Source organism: Pongo pygmaeus, chromosome 17, assembly GCF_028885625.2.
Source record: "Pongo pygmaeus isolate AG05252 chromosome 17, NHGRI_mPonPyg2-v2.0_pri, whole genome shotgun sequence".
NCBI lineage: Eukaryota > Metazoa > Chordata > Mammalia > Primates > Hominidae > Pongo > Pongo pygmaeus.
In genome coordinates this window covers 69,111,859-69,132,838 of record NC_072390.2, presented here as the reverse complement: position 1 = coordinate 69,132,838, position 20,980 = coordinate 69,111,859, and the positions used below count along the sequence as shown (strand labels likewise).

The window sequence follows — 20,980 nt, the reverse complement described above, 5'->3', positions numbered from 1 at the left end:
TTACGTTTTGCTTGAAAAAAATCTATCTTCAAGGGCTGGGTGCGGTGGCTCACGCCTGTAATCCCAGCACTTTGGGAGGCCGAGGTGGGTGGATCACCTGAGGTCAGGAGTTCAAGACCAGCCTGACCATCATGGTGAAACTCCATCTCTACTAAGAAATACAAGAAAAAATTAGCCGGGCATGGTGGCAGGTGCCTGTAATCCTAGCTATTCAGGAGGCTGAGGCAGGAGAATCGCTTGAACCTGGGAGGTGGAGGTTGCAGTGAGCCGAGATTGCACCATTGCACGCCATCCTGGGCAACAAGAGCGAAACTCCGTCTCAAAAACAACAACAAAAAAACGCGGCTTGGTGGCTCACGCCTTTAATCCCAGCACTTTGGGAGGCCGAGGCAGGTGGATCACGAGGTCAGGAGATCAAGACCAGCCTGACCAACATGGTGAAACCCCTTCTCTACTAAAAATACAAAAATTAGCTGGGCGTGGTGATGTTTGTCTGTAATCCCAGCTACTCGGGAGGCTGAGGCAGGAGAATCGCTTGAACCAGGGAGTTGGAGATTGCAGATTGCAGCTAGCTGAGATTGCGCCACTGCACTCCAGCCTGGCAGCGGAGGGAGATCCATCTCAAAAAAAAAAAAAAAAAAATCTATCTTCAGAAATTGCTTTTGTATCATCTTGGGAGGCTATGTTTCTATCTAGTTTTAACTAATTTATTTTTTGTTTTGCTGTAAATGTGAAGCATTTGTTAGAGTGGTCTGTATTAAAAAAGAAGAGAAAAATGAAGTAAAAGTGGACATACAAAAAACATGTTGCAACTTCTTAGTACCAGATTCCTGAGTCACATAAACTTACCCTGTCAAGTTACCATGACAGTTTCCAAATGCTTTCTCTACACTTGCGGACTTATTTGAGGACCAGTAAGTTTGCACACAGACCACACTTTGGTTGTCCTGGTTTAGAATAAACAATGGAGACTTTTGAGTCAGAAGATCGGGGCTTGTATCTTGCTTTACTGTGTTAATCTTGGACGGATAAATTTTTGTAAGCTTTTGTTTCCTCAACTATAAATCTAGTGTAAGAATTCTGCCCGTGGAGGCCGGGTGCAGTGGCTCACCCCTGTAATCCCAGCACTTTGGTAGGCTGAGCCGGGTGGATCACAAGGTCAGGAGATTGAGACCATCCTGGCTAATACCGTGAAACCCCATCTCTACTAAGAAATACAAAAAATTAGCTGGGCGTGTTGGCGGGTGCCTGTCGTCCCAGCTACTAGGGAGGCTGAGGCAGGAGAATGGTGTGAACCCAGGAGGTGGAGCTTGCAGTGAGCCGAGATCGCACCACTGCACTCCAGCCTGGGTGACAGAGCAAGACTCTGTCAAAAAAAAAAGAATTCTACCTCGTGGAAATTTTTTGAGATTAAATGTGCTTGCCATGTGTAGGTGGTTAGTGCATCAGTACAATGTTAGCTCCTTTCTCTTCGTTTAATTAGCCAACAGAAATAGAAGCGCATGCTTGGTAATTATGTGAAGGTTTACTGTATTTTGTTGTATTCTGAAATGTGATTAGGGCAGACATTAGGTTATAAAGGTTCCTCAGAGTTTTAAAAAAATATTATGCATAGGTCAGGTATGCTGGCACATACCTGTAATCCCAGCACTTTGGGAGGCTGAAGCAGGAGGATCACTTCAAGTCAGGAGTTTGAGACTAGCCTGGCTAACATAGTGAGACTCTTGTCCCTACAAAAAATTTTTAAAAATTAGCTGGGCATGTTGGCCTGAGCCTGTACTCCCAGCTACTCTGGAGGCTGAGGTGGGAGGATTCCTTCAGTCGAGGAGTTCAAGGCTGTAGTGAGCCACAGTTGCTCCACACCACTCCAGCCTGGGCAACAGAGTGAGACCCTGTCTCTAAAAAAAAAAAAAATATATATATATATATATATATATATATACACACACACACACACACACACACACACTTATGTGTATATATATATACACACTTATATGTGTGTATATATATATACACTTATATGTGTGTATATATATACACACTTATATGTGTACATATACATATACACTTATGTGTGTGTGTGTATCTATATATATAATATGTATGGGTTATAAAAGTAACCCCTGCTCAGTGGGAAAGTTGGGAAAATATAGAAGAGTATGGTGAATTAGTGACAGTCATTATTATAGTCCCAAAGAGAACTGTTTTATCAGGCAATGTTTGTTGTTTAAAAAAAAAAGAAAAGAAAGAAAGAAAAGAGAACCACTGTTAATTTTGACATAGTAGCTTCCAGTCTGGTTTTTGGGCATATTTGTCTAAGTAAATATTAATATGTGTGTGCATGTATATATGTAAGATGTACGTGTAAGGATATATATGTGTATACACACACACATATACCTACATACACGCGCTTTTAATTATGGAAAAGTTCAGACATAGGCAAAAATAGATGGAAAAGTATAATGAATCCCTATATAGTCTCCAGTTTCAACGGTTACCAGCTCCTGGCCAGTCTTGTTTTATCTGTATTCACCCCGTTCCCCCTAGTTATATTTTGAAATAATTCCCAAACATACTTAATTTCTGACAGTGTTGTAGCAGTGTCTAGTCCCCAATTCAACCAAAATAACGAGTATTTTTCTTTTTTCCTTTCTCAGAAAGCAAATGCCTTAAGGATGAGACTAGGTAGAATTCTACATATATTCATTTTTCACATTTTAGTGGCACACCCTGGTTTTTAATTTTTTAAACAAATGATACAGAGCAGTGGTCCCCAACTTTTTCAGCACCAGGGACCGTTTTCATGGAAGACGGTTTTTCCATGGATCCCGAATGGTTTTGAGATGAAACTGATGCCACCTCTGATCATCAGGCATTAGTTAGATTCTCATAAGGAGCACGCAACCTAGATCCCTCGCACGTACAGTTCACAGTAGGGTTCATGCTCCTATGAGAATCTAAAGCTGCCACTGATCTGACACGAGGCAGAGCTCAGGCCATAATGCTCGTCTCCTGCTGTACCTCTCGGTTCTTAACGGGCCACGGTCAGTGGCCAGGGCTAGGGCTTAGGGATCCGTGAAATAGAGATAATACTATTAGCTATAGTAATTTACTCTAATAAATTTTTTCCTTATACTTTAAAAATAATCCCCCCAACCCCTATAATCCTTCCCCACCCATCCCCACTGCCTAGGAATTTTTTTTTTTTTTGAGACAGGGTCTTGCTCTGTTGCCCAGGCTGGAGTGCAGTGATGTGGTCATGGCTCACTGCAGCTTCGACCTCCCAGGCTCAAGCAATCCTCTCACCTCAGCCTCCTGAGTAGCTGGGACTACAGGCACGTGCCACCATGCTCGGCTAATTTTTGTGTTTTTTTGTAGAGACTGAGTTTCGCCTTTTTTGCCCAGGCTTGTCTTGAACTCCTGGCTTAAGTGATCTGTCCGCCTCGGCTTCCCAAGTACTGGAATTACAGGTGTGAGCCACTTTGCCCGACCAGCAAATTCTTTAATGCTCAAATTGACTTGCCCAGAGTCTTGATATTTTTTTTTAAAAGCTTTCCTATTTTGGGGGGAAATCTTCAGCTAGCATACTTAATGTTTAAACAAAATAGAGAAATTTTCATACATACATACAAAAGTAGTGGGAACTACCCAGCTTAAACAATTTGTCAACACATAGTCAATCTTATTTCATCCCTATCCCAATTTACTACTTCTGACCCAACCTTCATTATTTGAAGCAAATCCGATGTCAAATAAGTTCATTCATAAATAAATATTCAATATGCTATTTGAGAAGATTTAACTTGTGAAAATTTCTACCAGTGTAGAACTCAGTGTTTCAAAGCTAGAATGAGGCCAACAGGCAGTTCATGATTATTTGCCTAACATAGGCAATAATTACTATATGAGTTCAGAGGAAAGAAAATTCCTATTACTGGGTTCTGTGAAGGCTTTGTGGAAGAGGTAGTATGTAAGGTGGATTGGTATTTCTGGGCTCTTGGAGACTAGGGGTAGCACCATGCATTATGGACCAAGTAAGAGACATGGTGCTTGCAAAGAACTGTAGAAGCCATTTAGACTATTCAGAATAGAGTGATTAAACCAATATGGCTGGAGCAAAGGTCACTAGGTAAGAGTGGAAAGTAGGGTTGAAAGGTTAAGAGGAGGCCATAGGACCAACATAGTGAAACCCTGTCTCTACTAAAAATACAAAAAATTAGCTGGGTTTGGTGGCGGGCGCCTGTAATCCCAGCTACTTGGGAGGCTGAGGCAGGAGAATTGCTTGAAGCCAGGAGGCGGAGGTTGCAGTGAGCTGAGATCGTGCCACTGCACTCCAGCCCAGGCTACAGTGCGAGACTCTGTCTCAAAAAAAAAAAAAAAAAAAAAAAAAAAGAAAAACAAAAAAGGAGGCCGTAGGAAAAAGGATCTAAAATGCAAGCCTAAGATGTTTGGCTTTTTTGCTTATGGGGTAAAAGTCCACTGAAGGCTGTTAAGCCAGAGCTGTTGTCAAAGTGGTGTTTTAGGAAGGGCTATGTGGATAGTGTAGAATGCAAAGAGATGAGCAAAGTTAGCTTATCATGGTGATTTAGACCTGAGGTGATGCAGACTTGATTTGGGCAGTGGCAATGGAAAGGAAGGCTGTGTTTAAAGGTGATCACTTAGAAAGTGATCAGACATGGGAGATATGAATAAAATAAGAGCAGATAAAATCTATCAGGGACAAGCTGTAGAGGAGTGCTGAGGATGGTGCATTGTAGAAAAGGCCTACATTTAAAGATTAAGGGGAAAGGAGTTAAGGAGGTGTGGGGAGCTAACTTAGGTAGATTTTTTTCGTGTGTGTGTGTGTCTGTGTGTGTGTATAGCAATGATATACATTCTTTTAATTTGGCAGATTGTTTTGCATCTAAGTACAAAACAATAATTCTAATTTCATGTTTTTAGTCTCAGATGAAGTTTGATTTCTGAAGAAAATTGTTATTTAAAGTTAGGGAAATGTTTCGTTGAATACTTACTGTTGTGAGAAGTAAGTGTTAACATTTAAACAGACTTAAAAAAATAGAAAGTTGATGTTTCTTTTAGTCTCAACATTTCCAGTGCTGTAGCTTACAGAATTTTTAATGTGGAGATTTTTATTATTCCCCATAAAGTATTTCCTGATACTGATGGGAAGTGATGTGCCTCTGAACATGCTGTTTAGCTATCTAGCTAGCCATCTGCCGTCTGTGACACTCCTTGGCACTCACAGGCCATATCGTCTTACTCCACTCTGGTGACTTGCTACCCCCATCATGTTAGAAATTGATTTGAAAATACACTTGTGTTTATTTAGAGCCCTGGTCTCATAATGGTTTGACTGAACATTATGATTATCCATGTTATCAAAGAAACAAGAAAAGGTATCTTCTGCTATATTAGAGCAGTGGTTCCGGAGTACAGTTTCATATGCAGGCAGCAGGTCTTCTGGAGATGTAATTTTATGTCATAGACTGGCAGGGCATATTATAGCTGTCTAGCTCAGGTAATGGTAATTACAAGTGAGTTCACAGTGCGACAGAATGTGAGTACCACTAAATTAAAGTGAGCATAATCTGAGTATTTCTGGTTTCAATTACTTTTTTTTGTTATTTTATTTTTATTTTTAAGTGATGAAATGTTCCTATGTGAACTGGAAAAATACAATTCATGTTTTGATTTTCATTTAATTAGTATGTTTCTTCAGGGCTTTTTTCAGAGTTTATTGAAATAGTGGGTAGAAGAAGTTAAAGGTGTGATCACAGTTGGTTCAGGAATGGCATATCTAGGGGGCAGTTGATAGGGAATTTTTTTTTGTGGTTGAAAGTGAAATAGTATTTCATTACTGGGATTAGAAGTAATCATAATGGGCAGAGAAAACTGAAAATGACTAATATCCTTCACTCAGTCTTCTAGAGTTAAACAGGTTTTGAACTTCCCTAAGTTACGAATTGATGCTTTTAAAATAAAAGCTTAGTCACTTTAAGTCTTGGTGTTTCTGAGACCAGGACCTACAGCAGCCATTATCAAGGGTAGACAGGTGATTAAACTTAATCACTTTGGGTAAGACTAGAACTTAGGTGACAGTCTTTTTGTTCATCTAGCATTTATTTCCTCAGTTTGCCTCTGCCAGGGTCAGTTTGCTCCTGTACAGATGGTCTGTATCTCATCTCATGGGCAGAATTCCTACTTAACCATTCCCTTGGGCCTTGCCCTCCTCCATGTTTGCTTTCACTTCCTGAAGAGTAAGGTCTCTGGCCTAAAATCCCCTGGGGCAGACAGGTTGACTTTCCTTAAAGCACCACACACAGACTGTAGCAGTTACAGAGAAGAAAATGGCTTGTACTACTGTTTTCTGAAGGCAGCAGTATGTATGATAGGTACTTGTAGCTATCCAATACAGATGTTTCATAGAATTCCATCTGTAAAACAGGAAATGGTTATTCATTATGAATAAGAGTTTACTGGTTACTAGTGAATATTCCAGCTTTCTTTTGGATATGCTAATAGTTAAAACTTCTACCTTTTTTCCTTCATTTCTAACTTAGTTTATTAGTAGAGGGTGTCTAGCCTTTTTGTTTGTAATAAATACCTTCCTTTTTTTTTTTTTTTTTTTTTTGGAGATTCAGTCTCACTCTGTTGCCCAGGCTGGAGTGCAGTGGCACAATCTCAGCTCACTGCAACCTCCGCCTCCCAGGTTCAAGCAATTCTACTGCCTCAGCCTCCCCAAGTAGCTAGGATTACGGGCGCATGCCACCACGCTGGGCTAAGTTTTTGTATTTTATTAGAGACGGGGTTTCACCGTATTGTCTAGGCTGGTCTCAAACTCCTGAGCTCAGGCAATCCGCCCTCCTTGGCTTCCCAAAGTGCTGGGATTACAGGTGTGAGCCACCGTGCCTGGCCCCCCATTTCATTTTTAAAATCAATAAACAATAGAAATAATATGAAGCCGTTTTAAACTGCTGATAAACTGCTAATCTAGATGATAAACGTAAGTGATCACATTTCGTGAATATAGCCTTTTAATTGAGTTCAAATTATCTTGATTTGGGGGAGAGATCTAAAATGAACTGATCTCTAATGAGTTTTGTTCTGTAGAGGAACATTGTAGTGAGGCTTTATTATGTTTTCAGCTGCAGTGGATAACCGACATTTCAGCTTTAAGATAAGGAACTACTTATTGCAGGTTTAATTTGTGAAGTTTGTCAATTGATTCTCTCATAAATAGCTTCCTATTTGTCTCTAAGCCATAAGCTAAGAACAGTGTGCTTATCTTTTTGTTAAGAGTTACTGCCTGAATATTTCATCTTCTGGAAAATGAATCTGTTGAAATAAGGTGTCTACTCTTGAGCTGCTTTTTATTGCACTAAAGAGATGTATTTGAGGGATAGCTGATTGAGAATTGTCATTTTATTTTATTTTATTTTATTGAGACAGAGTTTTGCTCGTTGCCCAGGCTGGAGTGTAGAGGCGCCATCTCGGCTCACCGCAACCTCTGTCTCCTAGGTTCAAGCGATTCTCCTGCCTCAGCCTCCCGAGTAGCTGGGGTTAGAGGCATACACCACAACACCTGGCTAATTTTGTATTTTTAGTAGAGATGGGTTTTCTCCATGTTGGTCAGGCTGGTGGCAAACTCCTGAACTCAGGTGATCTGCCTGCCTTGGCCTCCCAAAATGCTGGGATTATAGGCATGAGCCACCTTGCCTGGCCACAGAATTGTCATTTTATTTTGTGGATTTTATGTTTTCATTTTTCTGTGGTATGTTAACTAGTTTATCAGAATCTTGTTTACCAGTAACTTGAGTATCTGATAATAAGGACCATATGGCTATTGCAGTGTTTTTTTTTTTTTTTTTGAGACAGAGTCTTGATCTGTCGCCCAGGCTGGAGTGCAGTGGCGCGATCTCAGCTCACTGCAAGCTCTGCCTCCCGGGTTCACGCTATTCTCCTGCCTCAGCCTCCTGAGTAGCTGGGACTGCAGGCACCCGCCACTACGCCTGGCTAATTTTTTTGTATTTTTAGTAGAGACAGGGTTTCACCGTGTTAGCCAGGTTGGTCTCGATCTCCTGACCTCGTGATCTGCCCGCCTCGGCCTCCCAAAGTGCTGGGATTACAGGCGTGAGCCACCCCCCCTGGCTGTTGCAGCATTTTATAAGTGACATAATAGCAGGGTAATGTTAATTTTTCATATTAATTTAGGTCATTAGTAATACTTTATTTCTTATGTGGTAAAACACATTAATCATGAAAATGTTTTCTAGCTTAGTTTTAAAAATTCTTTGCCATGTAACTTTTAAATAAACAACAATATTTATCCCATTGTGTCTGCAAATGAAAACTACATCCTTTAGTATTGACCTGATAAGGTTTTTTGCGCTCAGAAAGTTACCTTGTTCAGTGCTAGTCTATAATGGTGTTTGAAGTTTAAGAGTGGCATTGTTGTTTGACTCAGCAAGGAAATATATAGGAATTATTGTAATGAAAATAGAATTTCGAGTGGTAGCAGATTATTTCTAACTTGAATTGAAGAATCCCAGAAGACTTCCTAGTTGAGGTGGAGGATATTTTAGCTGGGCTTGGAGGATTTAATAGCTTTTTGATAGGCAGGATATTGCTGTGCTCATCCTTACATCTGGAAAGACATGACTGGAAGATTCAAAGGTATATGGCATATTTTGGTGATTTAGAGTTTGGAATGTAGGCTACCAAGACTGGTGGGAAAAGAGTCTGGGAAAAAATATATAACAGATGTAAAGCTTTCGATGGCTTATTAAGGAGGTGAAGCTTTTTTGTCAACATTGAGGAGCTTGAACATTTAGAACTTGGTACTGGATGTGTGGCTGAGACATGGGGGCGCTGAAGGATCGTGATGTGGCCTTCTAGCTTGGAGAATGAAGTACTAAGTGGACAGCAGTGCCGCTGACACAGGTGCGGAATATAGAAGATCAGGTTTTGGGGTGGAACTGTGTGGTGGGCAGAGATGATTCAAGTTTCGGACAATATTGTGAGTGACTTGCTATTTTATTTTGTGATACTGAGTATTCTGGAAGTCTAGGTTAGAGTTGGAGTTGAGCTTTGCTTGTGTAGAATCCTGTACTCTCCTCTGGTGCTTTCTTGTGTTGTTCTTGTTGTTACTGGTTGTTATTTTCATCTGCCTGCTGAACTCTATACCTTGAATTGTGTTTCACGAATACTTAAGTCATGTGATTGTGGAAAAAGAATGTTGATAGGATCTTCAGTTGTCTTGAAGTGTGTTGGGACAGAATACCAAAGAGTTTGTGACAAGTCAGGGTGTATTGCTGTGGATTTGACCCAGGTAGAAGTTTTCTTGTTCCAAGAGAATAAGAGAATATTTATTGCTTGGTTTTTCAGCCTTTTTCCTTTTATCTTCTTATGAGTTATTTTTCTTTTATTGTGGTCACTTGGTGCAAGGCTAAGTTCTAAATGTGACACATTGGCTTCTTTGAGAAGTATTCTAGAATTCTCACAATTTTCTTGTGAGATATCACACTGACTTTGTTCTAGCACATTTATTTGTCTCAGAAAATTTATTAGGTAACACTTTGGGGCATTATTCCTATAAAAAATTTCTTACAGATTAATGCCACACAGGAAAAAAATTTTTTAGGAAAGACTAGTCCTCCGTATAATTCTGGCACTTTCCAGCTTTGGCAGTATTACTTACAAGAAGTAAATTATTCTTCATATGCTTCCCTAAGGGAGGAGTTTGGCTAACCAAACTGATGTCAGCATTGTACAAGCACGTTCACAAATATTTGCTCTAGTTTTCTCATTTCAGTAGTATTGGAGAGCATTTAAATATTGTCAAGATTTAAGAATTTTTTTATTGTGAGTGTTATGAGCCCAAATTGGTAGCTCAGATATCACATAGATTCCACATATTTGTGTGTGTGTGTGTGTGTGTATGTGTGTGTTTTAAACAAGGGTTGCTGACTTCAGAAGAATTTGTTCTCAAGTTTTTTCTGATTATTGCTGGCATAGTTGTATATATAATACTTGCAGGGAAGAAAAAGCATTTCAAAATCAATTTGGAAAGGAAATTTGTGAGATTGAAGACATTTTTAGTATGCCTGTTACACTGTGCATGAAGTTTGGATTTAGGTTCTCGCAGTAGTTGCTGAGTGACCAGTGGGATAGGCTGTGGCAACATGTTATGTATTCCAGTGGACTACCTAGGGGAGTGTTATATTAGGTGACCTGTGATTTTTTTCTTAAAGGGAAGTTATGGAGTTCCCTGTAAAACTTTAACTTTTTTTTTTTTGAGATAGAGTTTTGCTCTTGTTGCCCAGGCTGGAGTACAGTGGCATGATCTCGGCTCACTGCAACCTCTGCCTCCTGGGTTCAAGCGATTCTCCTGCCTCAGCTTTCCAAATAGCTGGGATTACAGGCACCCACCACTACACCCGGCTAATTTTTTTTTTTTTTTTTTTTTTTTTTTTTTTTTTAAGCAGAGACGGGGTTCCACCATGTTGGCCAGACTGGCCTTGAACTCCTGATCTCAGGTGATCCACCCGCCTCTGCCTCCCAAAGTGCTGGGATTACAGGCGTGAGCCACCGCGCCTAGCAAAACTTTAACATTTCTTTAAAAATATGTAAAATTAGAATGGGGTATCAACTGAGGGTAGGGGAAGACATGAAGAAAAGGCTTATGTAGAGACCTAGAGTAAATGTTGTTGCCTTTTGTTCAATTAACCTTACCTTTCTTTTAGTCCAAGTGGTAAGAAGTTCAGAAGCAAGCCTCAGTTGGCAAGGTACCTGGGAAATACTGTTGATCTCAGCAGTTTTGACTTCAGAACTGGAAAGATGATGCCTAGTAAATTACAGAAGAACAAACAGAGACTGCGAAATGATCCTCTCAATCAAAATAAGGTTGGTTAATTTACTTATCGCATGTATATGCTACTTTGAAAGCTCTCCAAAAAGTATCTCACATCATAATTAAGTCACTGGAATTTTGGTTGTCCAAATGTCCCATGCATGTCCCCGTACCCTGCCCACCCTGTCCCAGCAAGAGAGAGCATAAGTAAATTATGCACAGTAGAAAACAGCATTTCAGTATCTCTCTAGGTCAGTGAACACCATACTTTCTGACCCACTGGGGCTGTTTACAAAAGGTTTCTTTGGTGTTAATTGTCCGCTTTTTTCTTTTTCCCTCAAAATAGTTCCTGTTGTCCAAAAAGTGGCAAAAGTTTAATGTGTCAGGTATCTTCACCCCATAGTTTATAATTACGTATTGATTTTCAGGTTCAGGTTTTGAGAAAGGGCAGTGTTTTTTTGACCTTTGATGATGTTGAGGATAATGACTTTTTGGAATAATATCCTAATTCTATGTTTGGGTATTTTTCCGTTAGCGCTTAGTTTTATCGAGCTGTTTGGTTGATAGTTTATTGTATAGCAATTTAAGCAAATCTCATTTGAATTATGATACAGTTTGAACATTCCAAATCTGAAAAATATCTGAAATCTGAAACTCTTCTGGTCCCAGGCATTTCAGATAAGAGATACTTAAGCCTGTCCTAATTTAATTGTGTTAAAGGACCCAATATCTTTACAAAGAAAGCTGCTTTTTCCCTGGGGACAATTAAACATATGTGACTATTTTTTCTTAGTTTTTCTTCCTCTAAACTTTAAGGATCTGTGTGTATGGGTATTGCCACCACCATTGTCTTCACACTGACAGTGAAAATAGTGGAGGGAGAAGTAGGGGCTCTCTTTCTTAAGATGTGACTGATGTAACCCCATAAGTCCCTTGGGAGTGTGTGTTCATTTTAGGAACCCATTGGCAGTGTAGTGGAGTAAGAAGGGCTTTGGACCCAGGAAGGCATGGCTTGGTGAACTGGCTCTGCTACTTATTAGCTGATGCAGTCATGAGAAACTTTCTTAGGCTCCAAGGGCCTTCGGTTTCTCATTGGTAAAATTAAAGTAAGAAAATTTTCCCTTAGCATTGTTGTGAGGAGTAAATGGGAATTTATATAGAACATCTAGCAAAGTAAATTTGACCCGTGTTAATTCCTTTGCTTTCCACACTGCTCTTTCCCTAAGCCACCCCCTTCCTGAGCACCAAGCCACCTTGGTGAACAGTGTTGCCTGGTGGCCTGCGTTGGAAACTTTCTGACCCGAGCTCTCTTCCCTCTTGTCATTTTACATTTTCTGAGGGGCATGGGGTCTCTGCTTCATACCTGGCTTCACTCAATTTGTGCAGTTTACAGTAATATAATTCCTGATAATTGATACAGAGGTCAAAATGCATTGTTTCTTCATATCATACCTCACATTGGTTTTCATAGGGACATTGGCAGGTCCTTTGTTTAGAGAGGCAGAATGGGAAGAGAAGGCTAAATTGTCTCTGTATTACTTAACTATGGGTGGATTTCAGTTGGTCATTATGAAGATGTTAAGAAAGGTAAAAATAGCAGTAGAGGGAGCCAAAGTTAGCAAAAGTTAGGACCTTGTGTGTGTGTAAATCACTGTGATTTCAGCTTCAGGAAACCTTTATTCTGGGGTTACTTTGCTTCTTAAATGCACAGGGAAAATTCAGGTTTATTTTTCTAAAATTGCCATCTTAAAACACAGTGCTGGGTACCTATAAAAGGGGCTTCAGTATTTATGAAATGAAGAGTACTTTTAGATGACTGTACTGTTACCAGAACCACAGTTTAGTTACGTTAAGTGTAATGTGCAGATTTATTTTCTGACACTTATGTTTCATCAAAAACCAAACACTAATTCATCTCTTCAGTTTGTGTGCACCTTTCTGCTCTAGCTGCGCTGGAACTCTCATCGTCCTGCACCATGGCATGCGCTTTCAAGACTCTGCTTGCTCATACGCTGTTTGCTCTGCTTGGAATGTGCTTACCCCCTTCCCCTTCATCTGGCGAACTCCTACTCATCCAAGACCCAGCTCCATTGTCTCCATCTCTGGGAAGCCTGCCCTGCATACTCCAGGCAGAACCAATCCTTTCCTCCATAATGCTTCCCTGGTGCTTTGCCATTGTATTTGTGACTTGTTTGTCTGCTTCAGCTAGACTGTGAGCTCCATGAGGGCAGGGACCATGTATTTTTTTGCTTTTGCACACGGTAGGTACTTAATATTGCTCTATGTTTATTTGATTTACCATCCACCTCATTCTAGAAGTGTATAGTGCTAATAAATGTTTATTAAATAAATAAATTAATATACCATACATTATTTTGGAAATACCTTTCATTTTCATTGTTTTCTGAAGCTTTCTGCCTGAATATTTGGAGGCATGGTCTTTTTTTTTGCATCTGATTTTATTTAAATGGTCAGAAAGTGGAGTTTTGCATTTTAAAAAATAAATTCTCTTGGAAAGTAACACCAACAACATATTAGGTAGTTCTATAAAGCAGAAAATGTATTTGTGGCTAGTTAAGTAATAACTATATTATGTCTTTTTTATGATAGTATAGTGTAAAGAAAGCTAAGAGCTTTAAAAGTAATTAATAGAAATCTGAGGTAATGTTTTGCTTTGTGGTTGTGAATCTGGCTTCAGTACATTATTGTGTTTGTTTTGTTTTGAGACAGAGTCTTGCTTTGTCGCCCAGGCTGGAGTGCAATGGGATGATTTTGGCTCACTGCAACCTCCGCCTCCCAAGTTCAAGCGATTGTCTCTTCCTCAGCCTCCCAAGTAGCTGGGATTACAGGCACCCACCACCACGCCTAGCTAATTTTTGTATTTTTAGTAGAGATGGGGTTTCGTCACGTTGGCCAGGCTGGTCTCGAACTCCTGACCTCAGGTGATCCTCCTACCTCGGCCTCCCAAAGTGCTGGGATTACAGGCGTGAGACACCACGCCCAACATGTTTTGTTTTTAAACTCTTATCTTCAAAGAATTAGAGCTTTAATTGACAAAATAAACTTTGAAACAGGCTACATTATAATTTACATTAAGTAATTATAAGCTATGATTTTAACATGTTTTCCATATCAGAGGTGAATTACTGGTGATGAATAATATCTTTAGATGTGATTGGAAAGATGTCTTTTTTTTTTTTTGAGATGGAGTCTCTCTCTGTCGCCCAGGCTGGAGTGCAGTGGCGCCATCTCAGCTCACTGCAAGCTTCGCCTCCCAGGTTCACGCCATTCTCCTGCCTCAGCCTCCCGAGTAGCTGGGACTACAGGCACCTGCCACCACGCCCGGCTAATTTTTTTGTATTTTTAGTAGAGACGGGGTTTCACCGTGTTAGCCAGGATGGTCTCGATCTCCTGACCTCGTGATCTGCCCTCCTCGGCCTCCCAAAGTGCTGGCATTACAGGCGTGAGCCACCGCGCCAGACCAGAAAGATATCTTTTTAAGAACTCTGCAGAGTGGTTTTTAATTCTTTTAGGATGGGTGGGTAGGGTGAAGTGGGCATTGTTTTTAATTTCTACTACTATTTTTGCAGTACCTGTTTCAGATATCTCAAACTCAATCTTAACCTTACCCTGAAAATCGATTCCATTCTTGATTACATTATACCTTATTGATTTTCTTGACTGCTATAATTATTTCCAACCACCACCTCCATCTCTTCAACTGACATTGAAATATTAAGAAGGTTACTGAAGATATTCCATTAGGTTAATGGAAAAAGACTAGAGAAAGATTTGGAAGTCATCAGCACGGTTTATATTTGAAGTCATGAGCAGGTTTCTCAGACCTTAAAGGGAAAAAGTTACAGAGCAGCATATCCAGGGGAACATTCTGTGATGATGGGACTCTTTTCAGCCACAGGTGGCTGTTGAGTGCTTGACATGTGGCTAGTCTGACTGAATAACTCAGTTTTTTTTTTTTTTTTTTTGAGACAGAGTCTCGCTCTGTCACCCAGGCTGGAGTGCAGTAGCGTGATCTCGGCTCACTGCAAGCTCTGCCTCCCGAGTTTACGCCATTCTTCTGCCTCAGCCTCCCAAGTAGCTGGGACTACAGGCGCCCGCCACCACGCCCAGCTAATTTTTTGTATTTTTAGTAGAGACGGGTTTCACCATGTTAGCCAGGATGGTCTCGATCTCCTGACCTTGTGATCCGCCCGCCTCGGCCTCCCAAAGTGCTGGGATTACAGGCGTGAGCCCGGCCTCAATTTTTAGTTTTACTTTAAAATGAAATAGCCAGATGTACCTAGTCACTATCCTATTGAACAGCACGGAGCTTTGCCTCTTAATATGCAAATAAGCTTTGCCTCTCAATATGCAAATAAAAACCAAACCTTTGCTTCAAAAGCTAAATATTGTTTAGGGATTTGTGTTTGATTTTTCAAAGAGGAGATGTTGCAGGGTTTCACAGATGTGACTGTCAACATTTTTAGCAGGGAACTGGGAGGAGAGGCAAGATGATACTAAAATTTAATTGGAGACACTCTAGGATTGGATGAAGAAGAGTACAGTGATTTTAAGTGCAAGATATGTTTAGGGGACTTCAAGTAGCTTGGTTTGTCACTAGAAGTTTATTTTAGTGTTTTAGATGTATAAACATACCGAATTTGTGTTTCTAGGTCTTAACATCAAATGTTTTATAAATTAAATCTACAAAACTAATAAAATTCAAGTTCCCTAACATTAATTTAATGTGACATATGACATATTCTACAAATTGCTTACAATATGAATATGGTATGGAACAAATTATTTTTTAGTTTTGCTTGACAATACTACTGGTATCTTGGAAAAGGTCAGTTCTTTCGTCACATTTCTCTATTCACCCAAATTGGATACATTTGAAAATAAAGAACATCATATTCTCTTGAATGCAATCAGTTGTGTGTTAAGTCTCCCATTATTTATTTATCATGAATGATCTTGGTTTAAGGTGGTAGTGTGTTTTTGTAAGTATAAATACACACTTGGATTGGTATATGGCTGTATGCTAGGTTCTCAGTCACATGATCTAGAAAGTACTTGTTTTAATTATCCTCAACAATAATAATAAATTTTGTGGAGAGCTTATCTATCTTGGTGGCAATTTCTGTGTAGTTTGAGAAACTTAGTGGTGATGATAATCAGATTTGGGTATATAGAGTGGGGCACAGTATGGAGACTGGATTTGGGAAGGGATGAAACTAGAAGAGGGAGAATAGTTGGGCTCTTGTAGTCTAGAAAAATAAAGATGGCCTGAATGAATCCTGTGCAGGAAGTATGGAAAGGTGAGACTCAAGAAATTAGATGTAAGTACCTGATGGTTGCACAAAGAGAATGGATGCTGCAATAACCCTGGCTTTGGTCCCTTGGGGCAGGGGAGTCGGGGAATAGGGGAATAAGGGCAAGTTTTGGGGGTGGAGTGAGGAAGATCGAGTTAAAATAGTTTTGTTTCTTGGACTTCCAAAATGATCTTGGGGACCCCCAGGAATTCTCAAGTCACACTTTGAGAACTCCTTTCATAGTGTTTTTGTCATTGATAATGCCCAAAATAAGGACAAATGAAGTGTATCTTGTCACTGTGTAGGTCCATGAATTAAATGAATAAATGAATCTTGTGGAGGGTAAGAGGACCTTCCAGAAAAGAAATAGGAGAATCAAGAGAATGTGGTGGTACAACAGCCTGGAAAACAAGATTTTTGTTAAGAGATCAGGGAGGATAAAGACTTTGTCTAGCCATTGGATTTCTAAATTATGAAGCAACTGGTGACTTTACATTACCAGTTTCAATGGATAGAAAGGATAAGTCCTATTTAGAATTCCAGAAAGTTTCTGGGAAATGAGAGACTAGAAACACAATGTGCCTGTTCTTTCAGATTTTTTAAAATTTTATTATTATTTGGCTAAGTAATTTGGGCCCATAGTGAAAAGGATATTCGGTGAAAAATGTCTCCCTCTCTCCTGTCTCTCAGTCCCAATCCTCTTCTTTAGAGGAAACTTGTTAGTGAGGCTTTTTGTATGTCTGTCTAGAGCTTATATGCATTTACGAACATGTACACATACATGCATTTTTACCCCTTTCCACAAAAATGGTTGGCCTACTCTTAAGAAGCTTGAATGAGAAGTGGAAGAGAGAAGACAATATTCAGAAGAGAATGCATGATCAAAGAACATTATGGTTATTTTTCCTTTAAAGATTTAAAGAGGTCAGCTTGGAAGGAACCAGTAGGCAGGGAGATTTCTAATCTGGGCGACCATGCCTCAGAAAGACCTCCAGGAACCTTTGAATTGTGTGCAATTTTTGTGTGTGTACATTTTATTGTTGAGACAGGGTCTCACTTTCTCACCCAGGGGGAAGTGCAGTGGTGCGATCACAGCTCACTCAGCCTTGACCTCCTGGGCTCAGGTGATCCTCCCATCCCAGCCTCCTGAGTAGCTGGGACTACAGGTGCAGGCCACCACTCCTGGCTAACGTTTTGTATTTTTTGTAGTGACAGGGTTTTGCCATGTTGCCTAGGCTGGTCTCAAACTCCTAGGTTCAAGCGATCCACCTGCCTTGGCTTCCAAAGTGCTAGGATTACAGGCGTGAGCCACAGCATCCAGCCTTGTGTACATTTCTCTAAGAGCTTATTTTCCTCAAATTCTCAATGGAATCTATAACTGAAAAATAACCACTTTTTTAAAAGCAGGAGAAGGAGCTTAGCAGAAGATGTGAGGGAGTAGGTGAAGAGCCAGGTCACTTGCTGCAGCTCAGATTAAGCATTTGTTTGACTATGGATTTTTCAGTTAATGAAGTAATGCCTTACTGGGCTGACTTATTTCTGCCTGAGGTACTTCATGGTCAGTTCACCACCATCAGAGCCCTGTGGTAGGACCGTTCTGATGACCAGCTCCTGGTAGGGCATAGTGTGGTAAGAACTGCCTCTTGGTTTCTACCTTCCTAGGATTCCTCCATCCAAACTGAAAACAAAGACTTCATTTATTCCACCAACATTCCTGACCTATGGAGAAAGTAAAATTGTTGCCAAAGATACTGATAACCTTTTTGTCAGTTATTAAAGTCTTGCTCAACTGAGTGTTGTCTGGTCTCTGTAGATAAAGTTGGGGACAGGGAAGGGGAACGAATAGGTCATACATAGGTGAGAAGTCTAGCATTTCTAGGCCCTAAAGTCCCTCCAAGGGATAAGTATGGGCCACTGTTGAGTACAGGTTTCTATTAATTTGATACTGAAATCAAAAGTAGAAGTGAGGAGCAAGTAGCTGTTGTAGTATGATGATGATGATGAATTTGATGATGATAATGACGATGATCTAGACACGTGCCCGTGGAGATAGAAGTGGACAGATTCTAAATCTCTTGAAAATAGGATTGACTGGTTTTGCTGATGAGTTGTGTGTAGAGCATAACAGAAAGAGAGTATTAAAGGGTGAGTTCTTGGTTTTTAGATTAAGTGGGTAGATAGAGGTGCCATTTACTGAGGTCACTTGAGGGAAATAATTTATGTGAGTAAATAAAATCAATTTTAAATATTCAACATTTGAGGTGCTATACAAAAACCAGAAGGAGAAGCTTTCCCTGTAGAGGGAGTAGCCAGTGTAAATTCCCTAAGGAAGGATGCACTCATCATGTGAAGACAAAAAGGCCAGGTTCCTGGAGCTTAGTGAGTGGAGGAGTAGTACTAGGTGAGGTTAAAGTAGGCAAGCCTGGTAATAGGGCTGTGCCAGCCAGCATAAGGAATAGTATAGAATGCTGTCTGAGGGTTTTATGTAGGGGGAAATATGACTGCTTTGACTGTGTGTGGAAAATGTAGAGACACAGAAGTGGAAGTCGGAGGCCAGTTAGGATGCTGTTGTATTTGTCCAGGTGGGGATGATGGTGACATGGACAGTGCTGGTTTAATGAATGAATGAAGGAAGAAAGGGAAAGATGTAGCAAAAGACAGTAGAACGAGTTCATGTTCTCTTGTTCAAAGAGCTTCTAATTTTCTCATATACAGAAATATTTTTAATAAGTGAATACATAAAGGATATTTAGCTGATATTCTTTAGCTAATGAAGATAATCAGGTTATTAGCTATTAATAATAGTACTGTTCCATCCTTTTGGCTAATTTGAGTCATGTAGCTATTGATTGGATAGAGATTGCTAGGAAGCAGAGTGACAGAAGAATGTTAGCCATGTTAGCAAATAGGCTTGCTGATGAGAATGATTTGTTCAGTATGATACTAGCTTTATTATATTATAAACTAGTGCTTCAAATGTGTCTAAGTGTGATAGAACTTTCTGAGAGGGTCTGGACTTGGCTATAGTGATAATCATGAAGGTAGATTTGGATACAGAGTTGTCCATGATATGGCTTTAACAAGATTTGTTTGGTATGCCCAGGTGTTAACAGAACTTTTATAGGTCCTGAAGAGTTAACCTAACTTGTAGACTCCAGGTCAGCAATAGAATTAAGTCCTACAGAAAACCATTTGTGTCACTATTTCCATAGTTCTCCCAAGGATGTGTACATAGCTGGTGCCAACTGAGAAGTAAAGGAGATGATTAACTCCATATAATAACTGTCTGAGTTTGAGTAGGACTGTTCTAGGATATCTGGCTGAAACTCTGGCATCTTTGGTGATGTCCGTTACATTAACTAAAGCTCCAGTAAGTTATTTTTCAAGCAGAACTCTTCAAAACTTGTTTTCATTGATGAGTTGTAATCATTCTTCTGTGAACAGGTGTAGTCCTTTTTAATGAGCTCAAAGTGTAGTCCATCCATCCTATTAATATTTTAATATGCCATTAATGTCCTTTAAAAAATCTTGTTCCCCACATAGAATATTAGACTAAGTGGATTTTCTGCATATACATCATGGGTACCAGATAATTTTTTCTTTACTTTTTGTAAAAACCTGTGAAATTGCACAAATTAGTGAATATACTAGAAACCACTGAATTGTATATTTTAAAATGATGAGTTTTGTGGTATGTGAATTATATTAATTAAAAACTTACAGAGAATTGTAAGGTACTTTCCATTGTTGGCATTTGATTTTGTGGAAAGACATTCACTATGGACTACCATATATATTCTGGAGCAAATCTCCAATTACTTTTTGAGAATAGCCTTGATTTGACCTAAAGGTATCACTCAGGCACACCTTTGTTTGAACCAGGGGATAGCTTTATTTCTGGGAAAACTTAACAGGTTAAATTTCTAAATTTTAATAGCATGTTCAATAACCTGTTTAGGTTAAAGAAATAACTGCTATTTATTTAGAATTTGTACCAACATGACTATAAACTATAAACTTGTTTTACTAAGGGCAGATCTTTTTTTTTTTTTTTTATGACTATATATGGATAGTCCAGTCAGTGCCTGCCACGTAGTAGGCACTCAATATTTGTTCAATGATCAACTGAATGAAAGCTGCATTTGTAGCAGCAGCAGCATAACATGCATTATCTCATTTGATTTTTATAAGAATTTTATCCAGTAGCTATTATTATTCTCATTTACAGATGAGGAAACCGACCTTGGAGATACAGTCTCTGCTTCTCAAATTGGAGTATCTTTTGGGGAGTGTGTTGTGTATGCAAAAACCACAGAATTAAAATGACGCTTGAATAATACTTGGAAGTGTCAGTTTTATTTGAACATTTTGGGTAGGTAGAGCAACATTTTTACCTTAAACATGGCTAATGTTTAAGGTAAAGTGCAAAATTTGTGTGAATTTTAAAGATAAAATGAGTCTACTAGGCTTGGACCCTAGAATATGTACAATTTGAACTGTCATACCACTTTATTTCAAAGCGATACTGAAAAAAAGTGGTATTTGCAATATGGTATAGTGTAAGTCCCTGGTGCTCAAACTATGCTGTGTGGAGGCTTTACATGATGTTCATAGACATGGATGGTTTTAAAGGAATCCATTTTGATATCTTTAAATTCCATATACACTCTTTCCTTCAATTGATCTGAGAATGTAACCTGTGATAGAAGTACACATTATTTTTTCTGTAATTCTCCTTTATAGTCAACCTCCCATTTTACAGAACAGCATACTTCTCACTTGTATGCAATATTACCATGGTACAAAATGT

The 20,980-nt window shown here is 39.5% G+C and overlaps 1 protein-coding gene across 1 annotated transcript in view; it reads left to right on the top strand.

Annotated features, from left to right (window-relative positions):
- MBD2 (methyl-CpG binding domain protein 2) overlaps positions 1–20,980 on the top strand; it is a 69,780-nt gene that overhangs the window by 8,625 nt on the left and 40,175 nt on the right. Inside the window, exon 2 of the mRNA XM_054460623.2 lies at positions 10,749–10,908. Coding sequence (XP_054316598.1) covers positions 10,749–10,908 — 160 coding nt within the window. The remainder of the gene's footprint in view (positions 1–10,748; positions 10,909–20,980) is intronic.